Source organism: Bos grunniens, chromosome 17, assembly GCF_055505025.1.
Source record: "Bos grunniens cultivar Pamir isolate PY7600 chromosome 17, Bosgru_T2T1.0, whole genome shotgun sequence".
Taxonomy (NCBI): domain Eukaryota; kingdom Metazoa; phylum Chordata; class Mammalia; order Artiodactyla; family Bovidae; genus Bos; species Bos grunniens.
The window spans coordinates 34,916,521-34,937,897 of NC_141181.1; the positions used below are offsets into that span (position 1 = coordinate 34,916,521).

The 21,377-nt window shown below is 35.6% G+C and overlaps 1 protein-coding gene across 18 annotated transcripts in view; it reads right to left on the reverse strand.

Moving 5' to 3' along the window:
* The window catches only part of AFG2A (AAA ATPase AFG2A), a 382,680-nt gene that overhangs the window by 234,831 nt on the left and 126,472 nt on the right, over window positions 1-21,377 (reverse strand). The window contains exon 15 of one of the 18 annotated variants that reach the window (XM_086346838.1): window positions 4,787-4,971. The exons of the other annotated variants lie outside the window; for them this stretch is intronic. Within the exon in view, the coding sequence (XP_086202964.1) occupies window positions 4,822-4,971 (150 nt within the window). The 3' untranslated portion in view covers window positions 4,787-4,821. Of the gene's footprint in view, window positions 1-4,786; window positions 4,972-21,377 lie in introns of those variants that run through there. 18 annotated transcript variants of the gene reach the window in all.

A 21,377-nucleotide genomic window follows, 5' to 3' on the forward strand; every position in this document is an offset into this window, starting at 1 on the left:
GCATCATTCCTTCCAAAGAACACCCAGGACTGATCTCCTTTAGAATGGACTGGTTGGATCTCCTTTCAGTCCAAGGGACTCTCAAGAGTCTTCTCCAACACCACAGTTCAAAAGCATCAATTCTTCGGCCCTCAGCTTTCTTCACAGTCCAACTCTCACATCCATACATGACCACTGGAAAAACCATAGCCTTGACTAGACGGACTTTTGTTGGCAAAGTAATGTCTCTGCTTTTTAATATGCTATCTAGGTTGGTCATAACATGCAAAATAGACCTTAAAATAAAGACTATTACAAGAGATAAGAGGGGACACTATATAATGATCAAGGGATCAATCCAAGAGGAAGACATAACAATTGTAAATATCTATGCACCCAACATAGGAGCACCTCAATACATAAGACAAAACATTAACAGACAAAAAAGGAGAAATTAACAGTAACACAATAATAGTAGGAGACTTTAACAACCCACTCATACCAATGGACAGATCATCAAAACAGAAAATTAATAAGAAAACACAAGTCTTAAATGATACATTAGATGAGATGGATCTCATTGATATCTTCAGGACATTCCATCCAAATGCAGAAGAATACACCTTCTTCTCAAGTGCACATGGAACATTCTCCAGGATAGACCACATCTTGGGTCACAAATAAAACCTCAGTAAATTTAAGAAAACTGAAATCGTATCAAGCATCTTCTCCGACCACAATGCTATGAGACTAGATATCAATTACAAGAAAAACATTGTAAGAAACACAAACACATGGAGATTAAACAACACGTTTCTAAATAACCAACAGGTTACTGAAGAAATCAAAAGGGAAATAAAAAAAATTTCTGGAAACAAATGACAATGAAAACACAACTCAAAACCTATGGGATGCAGCAAAAGCAGTTCTAAGAGGGAAGTTTATAGCAATACAATCCTACCCCAAGAAAGAAGAAAACCATTGAATTGACAACCTAACTTTACACCTAAAACAACTGCAAAAAGAACAACAACAAAAATCCCCCAAAATTAGTAGAAGGAAAGAAATCATAAAGGTATGAGCAGAAACAAATGAAAAAGAAAGAAATAATAGTAAAGATTAATAAAACTAAAAGCTGGTTCTTTGAGAAGATAAAATTGACAAACATTTAGCCAGATTCATCAAGAAAAAGCGAAGAATCATATCAACAAAATTAGAAATGAAAAAGGACGAGGTTACAACAGACAATGTAGAAATACAAAGTATTATAAGAGACTATTATGAAACATTATATGGTAACCTGGAAGAAGTGGACAGATTCTTAGAAAAGTTCAATCTTCCCAAGACTGAACCAAGAAGAAATAGAAATTATGAACAACCCAATTACAAGCACTGAAATTGAAGTTGTGAGCAAAATTCTCCCACAAAACAAAAGCCCAGGACCAGATGGCTTCACAGGAGCATTCTATCAAACATTTAGAGAAGAGCTAATGCATATCCTTCTAAAAGTCTTTCAAAAAACTGCAGAGGAAGGAACACTTCCAAACTTATTCTACGAGGCCACCATCACCCTGATACCAAAACCAGACAAAGACAACACAAAAAAAAGAAAACTAGAGGCCAATATCACTGATGAACATTGATGCAAAAATCCTCAACAAAATTTTAGCAAACAGAATTCAGCAACACATCAAAAAGCTCATACACAATGATCAAGTCGGGTTTATTCCAGGAATGCAAGGATTTTTCCATCATCAAAAAATCTACAAACAATAAATGCTGCAGAGGATATACAGAAAAGGGAATGCTCCTGCACTGTTGATGGAAATGTAAATTGATACAGCTACTATGGAAGACGGTATGGTGATTCCTTAAAAAAACTAGAAATAAAACCAACATATGACCCAGCAATCCCACTCCTAGGCATATACCCTGAGGAAAACAAAATTGAAAAAGACACATGTATCCCATTGTTCACTGAAGCACTATTTACAACAGCTAAAACATGGAAGCAACCTAGATGTCCATCAACAGATGAATGGATAAAGAAGTTATGGTACATATACACAATGGAAAATATTACTCAGCCATAAAAAGGAACACATTTGAGTCAGTTCTGATGAGGTGGATGAACTTAGAACCTATTATACAGAGTGAAGTGAGTCAGAAAGAGAAATATATCATTCAAACACATATATACAGAATCTAGAATAATGGTACTGAAGAACTTATTTCCAGGACAGCAATGGAGAAACAGACATAGAGAATACACTTACGGACATGGAGAGAGGGGTGGAGAGGGTGAGATGTATGGAAAGAATAATATGGAAAATTATATTACCATATGTAAAATAGATAGCCAACGGGAATTTGCTGTATGGCTCAGGAAACTCAAACAGGGGCTCTATATCAATCTAGAGAGGTGGGATGGGGAGGGAGATGGGAAGGAGGTTCAAAACCGAGGAGATACAAGTATACCTGTGGCTGATTCATGTTGAGGTTTGACAGAAAACAACAAAATTCAGTAGAGCAATTATCCTCCAATTAAAAAAAAATAAAAAAAGAAGATGGGAAAAAAAGTACATTTTAAAAACTTAATAAATTAGAACACTCACAGATATAGTAATAAGTAGACTTAAAAACCTTATGCTTAAAAGAGTAAGAGATTTGTCATAAGCTCTACTATTGTCTGAAGTAAAATATAGTCAGTAGTAGCATTATGGTCAAATGTGCCTACCCTGAAGCAAGAGGGCCAGAGTAAAAATCTAAGACCTGCCACTTATTAGCTATGTGACCTTAGGCAATTAAATTTCTTAGCATCTCAGTTTTCTCATTTATATTAATAATCTAATATTGAATTAAAAAAATAATTCCAAGAAAAAAGGCATGAATACAGTTATTTCCTACATACTTGTACACTACAGGCTGAAAGTAGTATAGAACAAAACAAATGATTAAAGGTAGTACAGAAAACATTAAGCCAAGAAGAGGCTAAAGAGCAAATAACTTAAGGATGTCTTCTGAGGCACACACCTAGCTGTCACCAAATATCTGCTGACTTTTCTTGACCCAGATGGTTGTAAGGTCTCACTTTAAGTTATAATATAGTAAATCTAAGTAGAATCTGAAAAATGAAGTATTAATATTATAATAACTAGGATAACTAAATTTTAAAAAGCATACAAAGAAATACAATAACAAAAGCAAAATATAAACTAAAAGAGAGTACTGAAAAATATTTCAGTAATTCAAAAGGAAGCTGACAAAAGATAGTAGAGGAAAGAAAAACAAACAGAAAAACAAATCATAGAACTAAACCCAAACATGCTGACAATTTTACTAAATGTAAATGGTATAAACACATCAATTAAAAAATCCGAGACCTAACTGTTATTGTATATGAAACTAAAATGAAATAAAATAATAGATATGTTATATGTAAAAGAATAGAAAAAGATATCCCAACAACAGCAAACTACATTCTTTTAAAAATTACATGGAACATTCAATGACAGGATGGTATCCTGGATCATGAAAGAAATCTATCAAATTTAAAAGAACTGAAATCATACAAAAATGTCTCTGCCATAACAATTAACTAGGAGTTAAAAGCACAATTCTATCTGGACAGCTTCCAGATACTTGGAAATTAAGCAACATACACTGGTAATCAAATCTGTAATCAAAAAGGAAATCAAATCTTAGGGGAGAAATTAGAAAATATTTGAGCTAAATGAAAATAAAATAAAAATATATCAAAAATTTGTGAAATGCCACTAATGCGGTGCTTTGAGAGTAATCTATAGCATCTGAAGAGAGGTTTCAAATCAGTAATGTTTCCACTATATGAAACAAGAATAAAAAGAGCAAAAAATACCCAAAGGAAGAAGGAAAATTGTACAAGAACAGATACCAATTAAATTGAAAATTAAAAAGCAAAAGAGAAAAATCAATGAAACCAGGGTCTTTGAAAAGATTGAGAAAATTGAGAAACCTCAAAAGAGGAAGAAGACACAAACTGCCAGTAACAGTTACCCTATGACTTACTATTTCTAGAGATAGGAATACTTACATTCACACAAAAATCTGTCCACTCATGTTTATAGCAGCACTATTCATAACAAAGAAGCTTCCCTGGTGGCTCAAGAAACTGCCTGCAATGCAAGAGACCCAGGTTCGATTCCTGGGTCAAAGATCCCCTGGAGAAGGGAATGGCAACTCACTCCAGTATTCTTGCATGAAAATCCCATGTACAGAGGAGTCTGGTGGGCTACAGTCCATGGGGTCCCAAAGACTGGGACACGACTGAGCAACTAACACTTTCACTATTCATAACAAAAAATGAAAACAGTCTAAAATATCCTTCAACAAATTGGAATGTATGGATATACAAACTGTAGCACTTCTAGACAGTGGAATACTACCCAGCAAGAGAAAAGGAACAAATCACTGATACAGACAACACAAATAAATTTCAAAAACCTAAGTAAAAGCCATGTTCAAAGGCTACATATAATATAATTCCATTTATATGACAAGAGAAATGACAACTATAGGGACAGATCAATAGTTGCCGGGGGTTAGTGGCAGAAAGAGGGTTTGACTACAAAGGTGCAGCATGAAGAAGCTTTTTGCAATGAATAAATTTTTTGTATTGTGATTGTAGTGGTAGTTATACAATTATTCACACTTATCAAAAACTCAGAGAACTATACACAAGTTACTAAGCTCTATTACCTTGGTAAAGTTTCTTAACCTGTCTACATCTCAGTTTTTACCTATAGGATCAAGTATGATACTATATTGATTTTATAAAGTTAAGATTTAATGATTAAAATATTTTCAACAAAACTTAGATTCAGGATATGCTGAATTTGAAATGCCTTTGAGGTATCTAAGTAGGCAGTTCAATGAAGAGGTCAAAACAAATCTCTGAGATGAATCAGGGGCAATCATGTTGATTCCTAAAGCCATGGGTATAGATGAGATTGCCTATGGACAGAAAAGGAAAAGAGGGGTCATGGCACACAATTTTCATTAACTTCAACATTTTATGGCTAAGCAGAGGAGAATAAATATGTAAAGGCATCAAGAGGAGACAGAAATACAAGTAAAACCAGATTATTGCCATGTAAAACACTGGAAAAGACCCTGATGCTGGGAAAGATTGAGGGCAAGAGAATAGTGGGGGGTGGAGGGAAGGGCAGAGGATGACATAGATAGATAACATCACTGACTCAATGGACATGAGTTTGAGTAAACTCTGGGAGACAGTGAAGGATAGGGAAGCCTGGTGTGCTGCAGTTCATGGGGTCGCAAAAGAGTTGGACATGATTTTACAGCTGAACAACAACAAATTTATAGATTATGTCCTTAGAGTGAGAGACTGAGCTCTTCATTACCTCATCCCTCATTCCTGCTCATCCGATTGAGAACCAAAGTGACATAAGAATGAGATTTTTACTATGTGGCCTAAAGAACGGTACAGCAGCAAGATAGAAGGAATCTGAGTTTCTGACACCATGGAACCTCCATTATCAAGTTAGCGGCTCCACTGTGTTGTTACTCCCTTTAAAAGACTCTTAACTGAAGATACAGCAGTCACAGTATTTTCAGAACTCATCAAAGCAGATTTATGACAAGGGGCATACACAAAGAATAATATTAACACATTTTAAAGCAAATATTTAAACAAAAGGCACAACATACGACATGTACATATTAATGTACCTAATTACCTAATTACAAAAAGAATTACCTAATCACAAAAAGCACATGATAGATTTCTACAGTTTGAAACTGATAAGCATTTTAAAGTTTGTATGTATTTAAAAATACTCACAAATGATTCTTTGTTTTGTTGGATTTTTGGAAGGAATGAGGGCTGAAGTAGAGAGTCAATGTAAGTAATTAGGTTATTTCTCACATTAATAATGAATATAACAAGAAAGCAGAAAAAGCACAAATAATCTAGAAATCAGACATAGGTTTAGTCTATGCTATTTGTCATTGTTATTATTCAAAGCTTTAATCATGACTATTACTTTTTCAGTCACTGTAGACAAACTTCAGTACAATTTTAATTGAATTCTTAACTATCATAATTAAGTATAAGAAAACCCATTCACTATAATATTCAAGATTAAAGTTATATGATTTATTTTTCTAAATCTTAATGGTTCACAATAACAGAATAACATAAAAACTTCCAATCTAACTTTAAAAATATATAATTTGTATTCTCAAAACAATCTTCAAATTATTTCTTTACTGGAAATTTGGAGAAGAGTAGAAAATCCTGCATCTTTTAAGCCTGCAGAGAATTATCAAAAGCCTGACTGAAGTATCAAAATAAGTTTCATGCTAAGAGGGAAAAAAGTAATAATTATTTACTAAACCCTTTTTCATGTTTACCCTCTGGTGTTTCTACCAGCCATTTCTAGCAAACTACCAGGAAGATGCTTGTTTTCTCAGACACAATGGATTTTTTTTCTGACTAAATTCATTTCTGAACTTTGAAGCATACAAAGTTAATAAACGGAAGGAAAAGCAAATACAGAGTTGTCATTTTTAAATTATATTCTTAAAAGGTTTACGGGTATCATTTGTGGAACACAAAGAGATTTCCTTCTCTTAACAGCATTCCAGGACATCACTCTTTCCTGCCTACTAGCAGACAAGATTATACTTGTCTGGAATGTCAGTGAAGTATTTATACAAAGGCGGGTTTTTTCAGAATCTTCTTATTGTGAACACAAAACAGGAAATACAGTAATACCATCAGTCTATGTTAAACACTATTCAGTATAAACTGTGTCTCTCTCTTCCTAAGCACTAGGCTAACCTCCAGGAGAAGGAGCTGAAAATGAGCACATCTATAAACACAAACCACTAGGCGTTTGCAGCCAGCAAGAGCAAAGGCTCAGGGAAAAACCCAATTAAACTTGAAGAATCTGCCAAACTGCGTTTTAGAGTGTCACACTACAGCGTCTAATAAAAAACTCATTTTTCTCAAGTTCACAGGAGAAAATAAAAGTAGTCTATCAAAGTTAATACTTTGTTGAATGAAAAACAGCTTAATAAGTTGATTTTACTGAAAAACTAATTTGGAGGCAGAAAAAATAAATTTCTGTGTAAAGGGGCTACCAATCAAAAACAACAAATACAGCATTTTATGTTCTAAAAAATATTTTTTCATTGTTTTCACTTAAAAAATTTACCTTCCATGAGTAAAACAAACAAAAAAAAAAGTTTCTACAAACCTACTACTAAAGAGTTTTCACCTTTTCTTACAAGTAGATTATAAAGTGTAACTGGGAACCCAAGTAGAGTAAGTTTCACAGAGATTAATTTTAATTTTTCATATGATAGCAAAATGAACTTTGGTTTGACTGCCCCCTGCTGATGCAAAATTTTCAAAACTACATAAGTTAATAAAATTGTAATAGTTAAACTATGTTTTACTCAGAAATTAGCTTCAATTTCTTATTGAAAATGAAGGAGATTTAAATACCTAAACCTCCATGTCTTATTTTTACTCAATGGGCAAATATTTGTGGAATATCTATGACCTCACACTTATCAAAAATATGATTTCATCTCTCTGGCCTCAAAATATTTACAAGTTATTAGATGAACAGAAAAATCTGAAAAATAATAAACTATTAGAGAAAATCAAGAACTAAACTAAATAGTACTGAAGAGAAGTAAGCTAGGGAAAAGAGGTTGGTAGGGCAAAATTAGTTTAAAAAACTGTAAGACCAAGACAGCTGAGAAAATGTAGTAAGAAAATATAAAAGAGACAAAGTAAGAAGAAGCCTGGAGGAAATCCTAAACATAGAATGCACAGAACACAGGACACCAGAAGAGTTTAATTTCCAGAATAAATGGACAAATGTTTAGTGAGAATAGAAAAGAGAGAGAGATGGGACCCAACTTTTGAAACTAAAAAGGCTAGAATGAAGGGCGAGACTTGAGACAAACAAGGATTCACTGAAGGTTCCTTAGCAGCATGATACCCTGGTAAAAACAGTGTAATAATGGGGTAAAGCAGCATAAAACCTGGTTAAAGACAATCCTTTAGGAAGAATATTGTGAAACAGAAACAAAGAGGAAATGGAGGAAGAAGAGCCTGTGGGCAGAGAAAACTGGAAGACAACTATAGTAAGCCAAGGAAAGAAGTCAACCAGAATGGAAGCAAAGGGAATGGAAAAGAGAAATGCAATTGAGACACATTTTGAGTTAAAAACAATACTGAGTGCCTAACTGGATTCAGCTTTTTGTCTAATTCTTATGCCATATTAAATGATTGTTAAATTCAACTGAAATAAAAGAGAAGCAGTGGACAAAAAGTTAACAGAAGGAAAAATTGTAGTGTCATTGGAGCTAATGGGATACAGAGTTTCAAGGAGATGTGAGTAGTCAGCAGGATTAAATTTGTGAAATTCAAGACAAATAAGAACCCTTAAGAAGCCATTAAATTTTGTGTGGTAGTCATGGTGACCCTTACATATTCACTTTTATTAAAGTTGTTCACCCAAGGAGGAACTAGAGAGCTTAAAATTTAAAAAACTGAGATGAGATACAGAAACAAAGCAGAGGAATTCACTTTAAGGAATCTCAGGTTAGAGGAAAGGAGGAGCATATAAGTAACAGGGCAGAGCTATTTTTATAGTTCAAGATGGGATATATGAGGAATTTCATGGCAAATGGTCTCAATTATCTCAATAAATCAGCTTCCAAGTTCATTTTTCAAAAACAAAAAATCGATAGATCAATATTCAGAAAAAAACCTGGAAAATACTTGATACCACATTTCTACCCAGGAATCCAGTGTCTACTGGAGATGACCAGTCCCACAGAATGGCTTCTTCTAGTCAACACTTCTCATTTTTCTATATCTATCTAGAAAAATCTGTGTGTTATTTTGCAAAAGTGTTTTAAGCTGACCCACTGATGACACTGCTTCTGACACATACATGTAGGCCCTTAGGTGGCTCAGATGGTAAAGCGTCTGCCTGCAATGCAGGAGACCTGGGTTCCATCCCTGGGTTGGAAAGATCCCCTGGAGAAGGAAATGGCAGCCCACTCCAGTATTCTTGCCTGGAAAGTCCCATGGACGGCAGAGCCTGGTAGGCTACTGTCCATGGGGTCACAAAGAGTCAGCATAGTTTTTCCAAATACGGTTTCTGTGAATTCATCCGGAATAGAGCATGCAACTCAATAATAGACTTTATTCATACGCTACAGGTAAAAGCAGTAAAGAAGACCACATGGAAAAGTAATGTGTCTCCTAAGATAAAACAGTACTTTTGTTTTAGAATCTCACACACACACACACAAAACAAAAACAAAAGAAATCATAATTTCTGAACCTTATGTTACATTTTCTCTGTAAAGAAATTGTGTTGAAAGAAGTGTAATATATGAGTTCACATGACAAAACTAAAGACTGAAGATACCTCATGACACAACTAAGACCTAGCAGGGCAAATAAATAATAAAATAAATAATTAATAATCACTTTTTTTGGCTTCCCAGGTGGTGCTAGTGATAAAGAACCCACCTGCCAATGCAGGAGACCTAAGAGACACAGGTTTGATTCCTGGGTCAGGAAGATCCCCTGGAGGAAAGTATGGTAATCCACTCCAGTATCGCTGGCTGGAGAATGCCATGAACACAGGAGCTTGGGGGGCTACAGTCCATAGGGTTGTCAAGAGTAGGACAAGACTGAAGCGACTTAGCACAGCACATAGCACAGAACAAATATTTTTTAAAAGTTGAATGTTGACATGATCAAAGTTTCCTCTTAAAACTCACACTCACAAAAATGATGTAATAAAACCCCAGGATATAATGAGGTCCAATAAGAATGTATTATTTTATTGAAGAGGACACCAATTGTTTTGAAGCAAGGTGTTATTTCTCTTCATGACTAAATCTTCAAAACATTACAATAAAATTGATATGAGATGTTAACACTAATTGATATTTCCTAGAAAAGATGAAAAATCATAAGTATTTGTACAATGAATAAAGTGCTATACTGACTGGATGTCTACATAATAGACCAAACAAAGTTTTCTCTAAAGTTAAATAGGCAGAGATCTGATAATATCTTCTTCCTTTTAAATTGAAAATGACTATATGTTATTAAATAAAATTTTATAAAAAGAATTAACCTTTTTTCAATTCTTTGAATATCATCCTCTAGTCTTTATATACATGAACACATTTTATAGCAGTAGTTACTCTAGATATTTCAAACACCTTTTGCAATTAAAAATGTCACCTTTCCATTTTCAGACTCAAGTAAAACGGGATTTTCCAAGTCAATTCCGTTTTGAAAACAAAATTAAAGTTCCTTTGACAAGAGATTTCCCCACAAAAAAGTAAAATTAAAAAAACAAAGAAGTCAGTTTTCAGAAAGTAAAGTACATATGAGAAGACAAAAGGAATGACCATTTTAACTAAGGAATGTAAAGCAAATTTAAATCAATATTGAATGTAGGACACATCTGGATGATGAGCAGAGGTATATTTCAAAACACTGCTCACAAATGAAAATGCTGTCTAACAAACATGTAATTGAAAAAAGATGACACAGCCAAGCTAAAATAGTTTTATACTATATTCATTAAAATAGACTAATAAAAATACAAGGAAATAGTCCTAAGTACAGAAAGAACAGTTTATCAATACAATATTAAAAGTCTTTCTTCCTGGTATCTTCATTAGTTGTTACTGCACTAAACATCAAAAGTAGCAATATTATGTTGAGAGAAGCATAGTTAAAACAAACATTATCCCATATCAGCATATCCTACAGAAATAATTACCTAATTATCTAAACAATACACTGTGTACTAAGTTGCTTCAGTAGTGTCCAACTCTCTGTGACACTATGGACTGTAGCCCACCAGGCTCTGATGTCCATGGGATTCTACAGGCAAGAATACTAGAGTGGGTTGCCATGCCCTCCTCCAGGGGATCTTCCAGACCAGGGATTGAACCCGCATCTCTTAAGTCTCCTGCATTGGCAGGCAGGTTCTTTACCACTAGCGCCACATGAGAAGCCCATAAATAATACCCTAAACACTAAAACAAGTAAGTTTTGAACATACAGATTGGAAATAGAAGGTGATGTGCGGACATGAGTGAGGCAACAAAACAATGAGAAACAAACAAACAAAAAAACTAAGAAAATGAGAGCATACACTGGCCCCTGGGTCAGAAATGAAAACTATGGGATGATAGTATCCCTGAGAGTGAGTAACAAAGCCAGTTTAAAAAAGTTGGATTTGCCCCCTAAAAAGTTTTGTAAACAATCACCCTGGAATACTCATCTTTTAAGAATTAGGAGGAAAAAGTTCATTATGCTCCAAGGTGATACAAAAAGGCCTTTGGGATTTGACTCAATTAAAATAGTATATTTAGATAAGAAGGTTACAGAACAAAGTATCTTAATTTGACAGCAGTAACAATCCTCATTCACCAAGACTTACTCTTGCCTGAGGAACATGTTTAAGGTCCTATATATGATGACAGCACACACACAATAAGAAAAATAATGTAAACTGAAAGGATGGTTAATACTAATTATCTGTTTTAGACATAAATACTGATGGATAAAATATCACCAGCATACCAAAGTCCTTTGATCATAATTATCCCTTAATCATTATTTTTTGTTTCTTTGTTTTTAGTTTCTCTGAGAAGCTATGTGAATAAAGGCAAGATAGAAAGTGTCAGAAAAGATACAAGCAGAACTTTAAATATGAGAATTGTGTTAATGACTCACTGTAGAAATTTAAATGTAATGAACTGTTTCCTCAACAGGAGTGATTAACTCCCAGGGATCCACCCACATTCCCTTGACCAGTACGTGAAACAACTAAGACACAACTGAAATGGCTGGTCAGGGTTGATAATAAATTATGTGAGTTTAGAAAACAACTGGTCACGACAATGAAATAGCCCATAATTATGGCCTCATTAACACAATACTATCTAAACTGAACCTTTATTTTAGTAATCTGGTCTAAAGCTCTCTAAATCCCAGCACATCTAGCTCATCGATTAATTCCACAGAAAATGTTAAGATTTCCAAAAATAAACAAGTTGCAAAATGAAAGCCAAACTGGGAGTGAAGATAGCTCCATCCTGCACACTACTCTATTTCATCTTAATTTTTTAAGTCTAAGAAGAGAAATGGTAGAAAGACAATAAAGGACTGTTGTTGTTCAGTCACTCAGTCATGTTTAACTGTTTGCGACCCCATGGACTTCAGCACGCCAGGTCTCCCTGTCCTTCACCATCAGCCAGAGCTTGCTCAAACTCATCTCCATCGAGTTGGTGCTGCCATTCAAGCATCTCATCCTCTGTCATCCCCTTCTCCTCCTGCCTTTAATCTTTCCCAGAATCAGGGTCTTTTCCAATGAGAGGGCTCTTCGCATCAGTGTGGCCAAAGTATTGGAGTTTCAGTTTCAGCATCAGACCTTTCAGTGAATATTCAGGGTTGATTTCCTTTATTATTGACTGGTTTGATCTCCTTGCAGTCCAAGGGAGTCGTCAAGAGTCCTCTTCAATACCACAGTCCAAAGGCATCAATTCTTCGGCATTCAGTCTTTTTTTTTTTTTTACTGTCCAGCTGTCACATCTGTACATGATTACTGGAAAAACCATAGTTTTGACTACAAAGATCTTTGTCAGCAAAGAAATGTCTCTACTTTTTAATATGCTGTCTAGGTTTGTCATAGCTTTTCTTTCAAGGAGCAAGCGTCATTTAATTTCATGGCGGCAGTCACCATCTACAGTGATTTTGGAGCCCAAGAAAATAGTCAGTCACAGTTTCCATCGGTACCCCATCTATTTGCCCTGAACTGATAGGACCTGATGCCATGATCTTAGATTTTTGAATGTACTTAGATGAACTCGAGTACAACTAAAGTTTTAAGCCAGCTTTTTCACTCTCCTCTTTCACTTTCATCAAGAGGCTCTTTAGTTCTTCTTCACTTTCTGCCATAAGGGTGGTATCATCTGCATGTCTTAGGTTACTGATTTTTCTCTTGGCAATCTTGATTTCAGCTTGTGCTTCACCCAGTCCAGCATTTTGCATGATGTACTCTCCATATAAGTTAAATAAGCAGGGTAACAATATACAGCCTTTACGTACTTCTTTCCGAATTTGAAACCAGTCCGTTGTTCTATGTCTGGTTCTGTTGCTTCCTGACCTGCGTACAGGTTTCTCACAAAGCAGATAAGGCGGTCTGGTATTCCCAACTCTTTAAGAATTTCCTCGGTTTGTTGTGATCCACACAGTCAAAGACTTTAGTGTAGTCAATAAAGTAGAGGTAGATGTTCTTCTGGAACTCTCTTGCTTTTTGTGTGATCCAGTGGATGTTGGGAACTTGATCTCTGGTTCCTTTGCCTTTTCTAAATCCAGCTGATACATCTGGAAGTTCTTGGTTCATATCCTGCTGAGGCTAGCTTGGAGGATTTTGAGCATTACTTTGCTAGCATGTGAAATGGGTGCAACTAATTATTATCTTCTCTCTCTCCTGAAGCCAGGATTATGATCCTAAGTCTCCTCATAAACAAGAGCAAGAAACAGAAATAGATGGAATGAAATGGTAGAAAAAATAACCTGTTGAAATAATGCAAGAAACTTGATCACACCTAGGATTATCTTCTAACTTTCAGCACTAAATTAGTCAACTATAACTCTTCATAAATAATTCCTTCTTTCTAAGACATTCTACCTGAATTTTTGCTTTAATATTTTTATAAATAATTTCTTTAAGCAAAATCCTATATTGTTGGAGAAAGCTTCAACTATATCTAATTTTAAAATTATAGAGCTGTATTTTCCCCAACATAAAGAAAACCTAAGTTATCAGCACCTAAAAATATCAAACACAAAATTAAAAAACCATCTCTTTAAAAAGTGACAGAAATATAAGAGAATTCTCGAGAAACAAAAAGAAAACTACAAATTTACAGAGGTAAGCTAATGAAAAATAGCTAACTCTAGAGCAGGCATTTGTCTTGAGTATACCTGAGGATTCCTTGTAATCCAGAAATTAATGACTCCCATATATCTGTGAAGGTTTAAAAAGAACAACAACAAAAAAGTCAAGGGCCTTGCCTTTGAGGATGAGTGAATCAGAGAGAGTACAAAAAGAAGTGAGTCCCAAATGGACATTGTAAATAGGTCAACACTGCCTAACCCAGGCTACAGAGGGAGACTCTGGGATACGGCATCATAGCCTTAGGTAAAAGAGAAATAAAGAAAAAAAGACTCTCCACAGAACTGATAATCATGAGTCTTAATAAGACTACACACATAGCCCCCAAACTTGAAACTAAAAATTTAGTTTAAATTGGACCTGGACACCCCAGTAGCTATAAACACACTTGGTATGCACAACTTGACTTCTAAATACTGTTCTCCATCAAAAGGAATCAGTTCCTCTTGAAGAAGTGGCAGATTTCAGGATTATTAGTCCAGAACACATTTTGCCAGAAAGAATGTACAAAAGAACGATGGAGATCAAACAAAGAGTATGGGAGTGGAAGGTGATCCAAGTGGCCTAAATTGGGACAATTCGAACATCAAGATAAATACTGGTAAAAACTAAAAAAGTGAATACAGTAAGAATTCCTAAGTTCATAGTGATAAAAACAAGGAAAAAGGGAACATTCTTCCTTATAGTAGAAAGCCAATCAATAGAGACAGAAAATTCCACTTTACAACAAATGCATATAAGTACAAAATAATTCTTGGAGAAGGTTATTCTTTGAGGTACTGTTGAAAAAGAAAGTGAAAGTGTTAGTTGTTTGCAATCCCATGGACTGTAGCCCACCATAGGCTTCTCTGTCTATGGAATTCTCCAGGAAGAATACTGGAGTGGGTTGCCATTTCCTTCTCCAGGGGAACTGTTCAGTTCAGTTCAGTCACTCAGTCAGGTCCAACTCTTTGCCACCCCATGAACTGCAGCACACCAGGCCACCCTGTCCATCACCAACTCCCAGAGCTCACCCAAACCCACGTCCATCGAGTCGGTGATGCCATCAAGCCATCTCATCCTCTGTCGTCCCCTTCTCCTCCTGCCCCCAATCCCTCCCAGCATCAGAGTCTTTTCCAATGAGTCAACTTTTCACATGAGGTGGCCAAAGTACCGGAGTTTCAGCTTTAGCATCATTCCTTCCAAAGAAATCCCAGGGCTGATCTCCTTCAGAATGCACTGGTTGGATCTCTTTGCAGTCCAAGGGACTCTCAAGGGTTTTCTCCAACACCACAGTTCAAAAGCATCAATTCTTCGGCGCTCAGCTTTCTTCACAGTCCAACTCTCACATCCATACATAACCACTGGAAAAACCATAGCCTTGACCAGACGGACCTTTGTTGGCAAAGTAATGTCTCTGCTTTTGAATATGCTATCTAGGTTGGTCATAACTTTCCTTCCAAGGAGTAAGCGTCTTTTAATTTCATGGCTACAGTCACCATCTGCAGTGATTTTGGAGCCCCCCAAAATAAAGTCTGACACTGTTTCCACTCTTTCCCCATCTATTTCCCATGAAGTGATGGGACTAGATGCCATGATCTTAGTTTTCTGAATGTTGAGCTTTAAGCCAACTTTTTCACTCTTCTCTTTCACTTTCATCAAGAGGCTTTTTAGTTCCTCTTCACTTTCTGCCATAAGGGTGGTGTCATCTGCATATCTGAGGTATGGCAAAAGATGGCAACAGCCTAAGTGTCCATCTGTAATTGTGTCTGTGTACCTGCAAAAGCATAGGAAAATACCCATAGACTGATAAGGAAAGATCTCCAAGATACAAAGCTAAAGGAAAAAAGCAAAGGACTTAGAAGTATGCATTTTTCTACATTTCGTGTATTTGTGGGAGACATATCTACTTATGCTTTATTGACTATGCTAAAGCCTTTGACTGTGTGGATCACAACAAACTGTGAAAAATTCTTCAAGAGATGGGAATGCCAGACCACTTTACCTGTCTGGTGGCTCAGACGGTAGAGTGTCTGCTGGCAATGTGGGAGACCTGGGTTCGATCCCTGGGTGAGGAAGATCCTCTGGAGAAGGCAATGGCAACCCACTCTAGTACTCTTGCCTGGAAAATCCCATGGACGGAGGAGCCTGGGGGTCTACAGTTCATGGGGCGCAAAGAGTTGGACATGACTGAGCGATTTCACTTTGGACTTCCCTGGTGGCTTAGACAATAAAGTGTCTGCCTACAATGTGGGAGACCTGGGTTCAATTCCTGGGCTGGGGAGATCTTCTGGAGAAGGTAATGGCAACCCACTCCAGTATTCTTGCCTGGAAAATCCCATGGACAGAGGAGCCTGGTGGGCTACAGTCCATGGGGTCACAAAGAGTTGGACACAACTTAGCGACTTCACTTTATTTCTTTCTTTACCTGTCTCCTGAGAAATATTTATGCAGGTCAAGAAGCAACAGATAGAACTGGACAATGAACAATGGACTGGTTTCAAATTGGGAAAGGCATATGTCAAGGCTGTATACAGTCACCCTGTTTATTTAACTTATATGCAGAGTACACCATGCGAAATGCCACAATGGATGAAGCACAAGCTGGAATCAAGACTGCCAGAAGAAATATCAATAACCTCAGATATGCAGATGATACCCCCCTTATGGCAGAAAGTGAAGAGGAACTAAAGAGCCTCTTGATGAAAGTGAAAGAGAAGAGTGAAAAAGATGGTTTAAAACTCAACATTCAGAAAACGAAAATCATGGCACCTGGTCCCATCACTTCATGGCAAATAGGTGGGGAAACAGTGGAAACAGTGAGAGAATACATTCTTGGACTCTAAAATTACTGCAGATGGTGACTGTAGCCATGAAATTAAAAGACACTTGCTCCTTGGATTCATTTTGATATTTGGCAAAACTAATACAATTTGTAAAGTTTAAAAATAAAATAAAATTTAAAAAAAATAAATAAAAAAGAAAGAAAAGCTATGACAAACCTAGACAAAATATTAAAAAGCAAAGACATTACTTTGCTGACAAAGGTCCATATAGTTAAAACTATGGTTTTTCCAGTAGTCATGTGCAGATGTGAGAATTGGACCATAAAGAAAGCTGAGTGTAGAATTGATGCTTTTGAACTGTGGTGTTGGAGGAGACTCTTGAGAGTCCCTTGGACTGCAAGAAGATCCAACCAGTCCATCCTAAAGGAAATCAGTTCTGAATATTCATTGGAAGGACTGATGCTAAAGCTGGAAACTTTAATATTTTGGCTACCTTATGTGAAGAACTGATTCATTAGAAAAGACCCCGATGCTGGGAAAGATTGAAGGCTGGTGGAGAAGGGGAGTATAGAGGATGAGATGGTTGGATGGCATCACCGACTTGATGGGCATGAGTTTGAGCACGCTCTGGGAGTTGGTGACGGACAGGGAAACCTGACATAGTGCAGTCAATGAGGTCGCAAAGAGTCAGACACGACTGAGAGACTGAACTGACCTGAACTGTGGGAGACATGGGTGTAAGAAGTAAAATATATGCATATTTGCTTGCATTAAAAACAGCATTGGAAGAAGAAAGAGACTAATAAAAATCAGGTGAGGAAGGCAAGATTGGGATACAGAGGTAGGAGCAAGATATCAGCATACAGGTCTTTCTAAACACTTTAGATCTTTTAGATCTATATTACAGGATATTAAGATATCATGTAAAATAGTCTTTAAGGTGAAAAGTAACTCAAATATACACAGAATACAAGAAGCTATTTATTACTTTCCTTTCTGTTATCAGTGAAAAAATTTATTTTCTACATTACAATCTTGAAGAAATCATCATATGTCATTTTTCACCTCTAACTGAGATACCATTTTTTCTCTATACTAACTTCACAGCTCTGGCTGGTCCCTTAATTTAAAGAAACAAAACAAAACCAAAATCCTATGAAGAGTTTTGGTGGTGACAGAATGTAGATCTCCTGCATGTCTCCATGAAAGAGACAACGTCTTAAACATGAAACAAAAGTAAGTGACCGGATATGATTTGTAACTTCAATTTGCATTTTTTTCACCCTCTACAGTAAGCATAACTTTCATAAAATGTATTCAGTTAATGGAGCATGGGAAGTATGGCAAACAACACAACTATTTAAAAACAAGGTCAATTGCAATTTTTTACATATTGTGGCATTAAGGAGATCACTTACATTTAGTCCCCAATGTATGTTGAGGACATACAATGGATGGAATATTCTTATATCTCTTAAGAGGCTATATGCTCTTCTCTATGAAATACTGCCACAAACCTCTACAGCTGTAATAGAAATACCCTGGAAACAAGCCAGGTTCCAAAAACCTAGATCTCTGGAAGGCAATATAAACACTTTTTGTCAGTCTCTAACTTCCCTACCACTAAGTTACTAGATGTGTTTGTGTTTATACATGTGTGGTTTACATATACTTCCTCCTACTGCAAACTACTATGATTTAGTAGATAATGATGAAAATGAATGGAGGTACAATAGCTCCACTTGTTGAATGAACATGGAAATGCCTACCTCTTACACTGCAAGCAACACTCAATTAGGTAAAGGTTGGACAATTCTTTTAATTCATCCGAGAAAAGTTCAGGGTCAGTACAAATTAGCAAACATCCATGTGACAAGTATAAAATAACCACATGACTTCCAGATGTGTTAACTGAGGCTTAGACAGTAAATAAATTACCCACGGTCTCAACTATGAAGTAAATTCAAAGCTTCAGGCTGCTGAATATTCTAAGAGAATTTTACATATTATTATTTTTTAATTAAATGATTTAAGCATTAATAAAGAAAAAATTCTTTACAACCTCATCTCCTACAAAGTAGAAGCTCCCTTTTATATTTGTGAAGGTAAGAAGTTACACAAAATTTCTCACCTTTCTATGATAAGATTTTCATTTCTCTGTATCATGAGATCACCATATTGTCTCCATGAATATTTTTCAAAGAATGTTTATATTTACCATGTCCATAAGTCCCCAAATCAACATCTAAACTCTCTTTTCTCTCTTCTTAGTAATTCAAACAGATCAAACAAAATCTCCCTATAAAACATTCTAAGTATCAGTGTGGCTCTTCATTTCGGAAAATTGCCATCAGGATAAAATGCATGCTTGAGAGCAAGATTTTTCTACCTCAACATGACTGACTTTTTGGCTAGATAATATTTGTTATGGGAGCTCCCTCGTACATTATAGGATGTTCAGCAGCAGCCCTGCTCTCTATCTACTGGATGTCAATATCATCACTCTACTTGCAACAACCAAAAATGTCTTTAGACATTATCAAATGTCCAAGGGGTGTGGTGAGTAGGAATCACGAGGTTGAGAATCACTGCTAGAGAAGATTACAAAATCCCCATTATTAAAAATTTTAGAAGAAAGAATAGATAATCAGCTTCTGGATAGCTCAGACATTGATATAGAATCTGGTTCTAATAGTTTCTGTTTGGTTTACAGCATCTTTTGAAGTTTTTCTTCTTGTTTGTTTCTATAAATCTCTCCCTCTAAACTTTCTTATAGAGTCAAAATTCTTATAAATCTAACAAATAAGAGAAATGTCCTGAAAATAGTCTTGAATTACCAGTGTACCCATTACTGTAAGGGCTCATGTTTTTCTTGTTAACTTTGACAAAGATGACAAAATGTCAACCTTCCAAATCAGGCTCAAAGCGGGGGTTGTAAGGAGCTATATATGGAAACTAAAAATGAAATACAGGTAATTAGTAATTTAATTACTGACACTCCTATTTGATTTTTCAGCATAATCACTGTCCTCAAAGGCTGAACTAGTGAGGATTTTGCAAGCTATTAAGAACTGTTTATAGCTTGATTTATTTTTAACTGGATATGAGGATGCAGCATACTAAAGGCTATTACTAGGGCAGGGGGATGTTTTAATCCCTGTAGAGATTGTCTGGGTAAGTGAGCAAAGACTCTAGCTGACAGTGCAGATAATACAATTCAGTTCCAGGCCAAAGCACTGTATTTGTTTTTGTTGTTTTTCTCCTATCCTATCAGCAGCCTGTCTCCATGGATTTGTCTGGGAAAATAATAAACAGTAAAGCAAGCGACCCTCTTCATCCCTCTAAATCATCCTCCCAGCAAAGACCCCAAGCAAAGTTTTTGGAAGGACTATCATTTTTAAATGTACACTTACATGTATAGTAGATTACTTAAAACCAATAAACACATAAGAAAATGCACATACAGAGAGATAAGTATGTAGTGCTTCATTCTTTGAAGTTCAAAACACATCAGAGAAAAAAGCCAATGAAGACCATCAAATATTTGCAAGTACATGACATAGGAAATAAAAATATGTGAATGACTCCCCACTAGCTCCTGATAACTATATTACAGTAGATTAGTTGTAAACCAAATCTGATTACTAATAGCCATCTATGTACATGTATTTAAAAAACTCTAACATTCAAATTATCCTCTAAATCAAGGAAATAATAATCTAAAGATACTATATAGATACTAACTTCATCAAAAGTAAATGGCAAATTCATTCTGCAAAATTAAAATATCAAGAAAATAAAGCACATGGAAATATTTAAACAGAATTTCTGTGCCCCAGGGATACTTTTGAAGACTCTTAAAACACTGGTACCAGAAGAAAAAATGTTAATGCTTGGGAATCAGATAAAGAAGAATACAAACAAATTTACTATTCTGTATTTAAGTTTCTATCTTTGTACTTGCAGCCAACTATTTACACAAAATGATTCCATAGCACTATTTCTCTGATGGGAAAGAAACTGAGATCTGAATGATGGAAGTAATTAAGTTTCATATGACTTAACTGATAAATAGACAAATATGAAATACAAAAAAAAAATCCTTAAATCAAGAATCATCTTGAGCAGTATTAACTATCTGATATGGAAAGAACAAATTTGACAGACTCAAACAAAAAACTCAAGAGGACTGCCTCCATACCTGAATTTTAATTTCAATGAACTGAGGAACATAGAAAACAAATAGAAATCAACACTTTAGCTCATCAATTTTTGGGGTTTTTCTTTACCTCATTTGTCTTGAGGAGGACTCCACGGTTTCTCTTTGGCATTTATATAAAATAACTAAAAAAAAACCCCATTAAGCTGTCTTTTAAAATAATATTTTCAAAACCAAGAAGAAGGACCATCCATTCAAAGGAAGGAGCCCAGAGCTCTAAATTCATACAATCATTCGGTCATATACTTATTCAACAGATATTAGTTTAAGGCAATTGTTGGTATTAATAAACATTATCCATAAGGTCCTGTATCATTGCAATCATTATCACTATAGTAAGAATTAACGTTTAAATAATGTTTAAATGTGTCATATTTGGGTTAATGG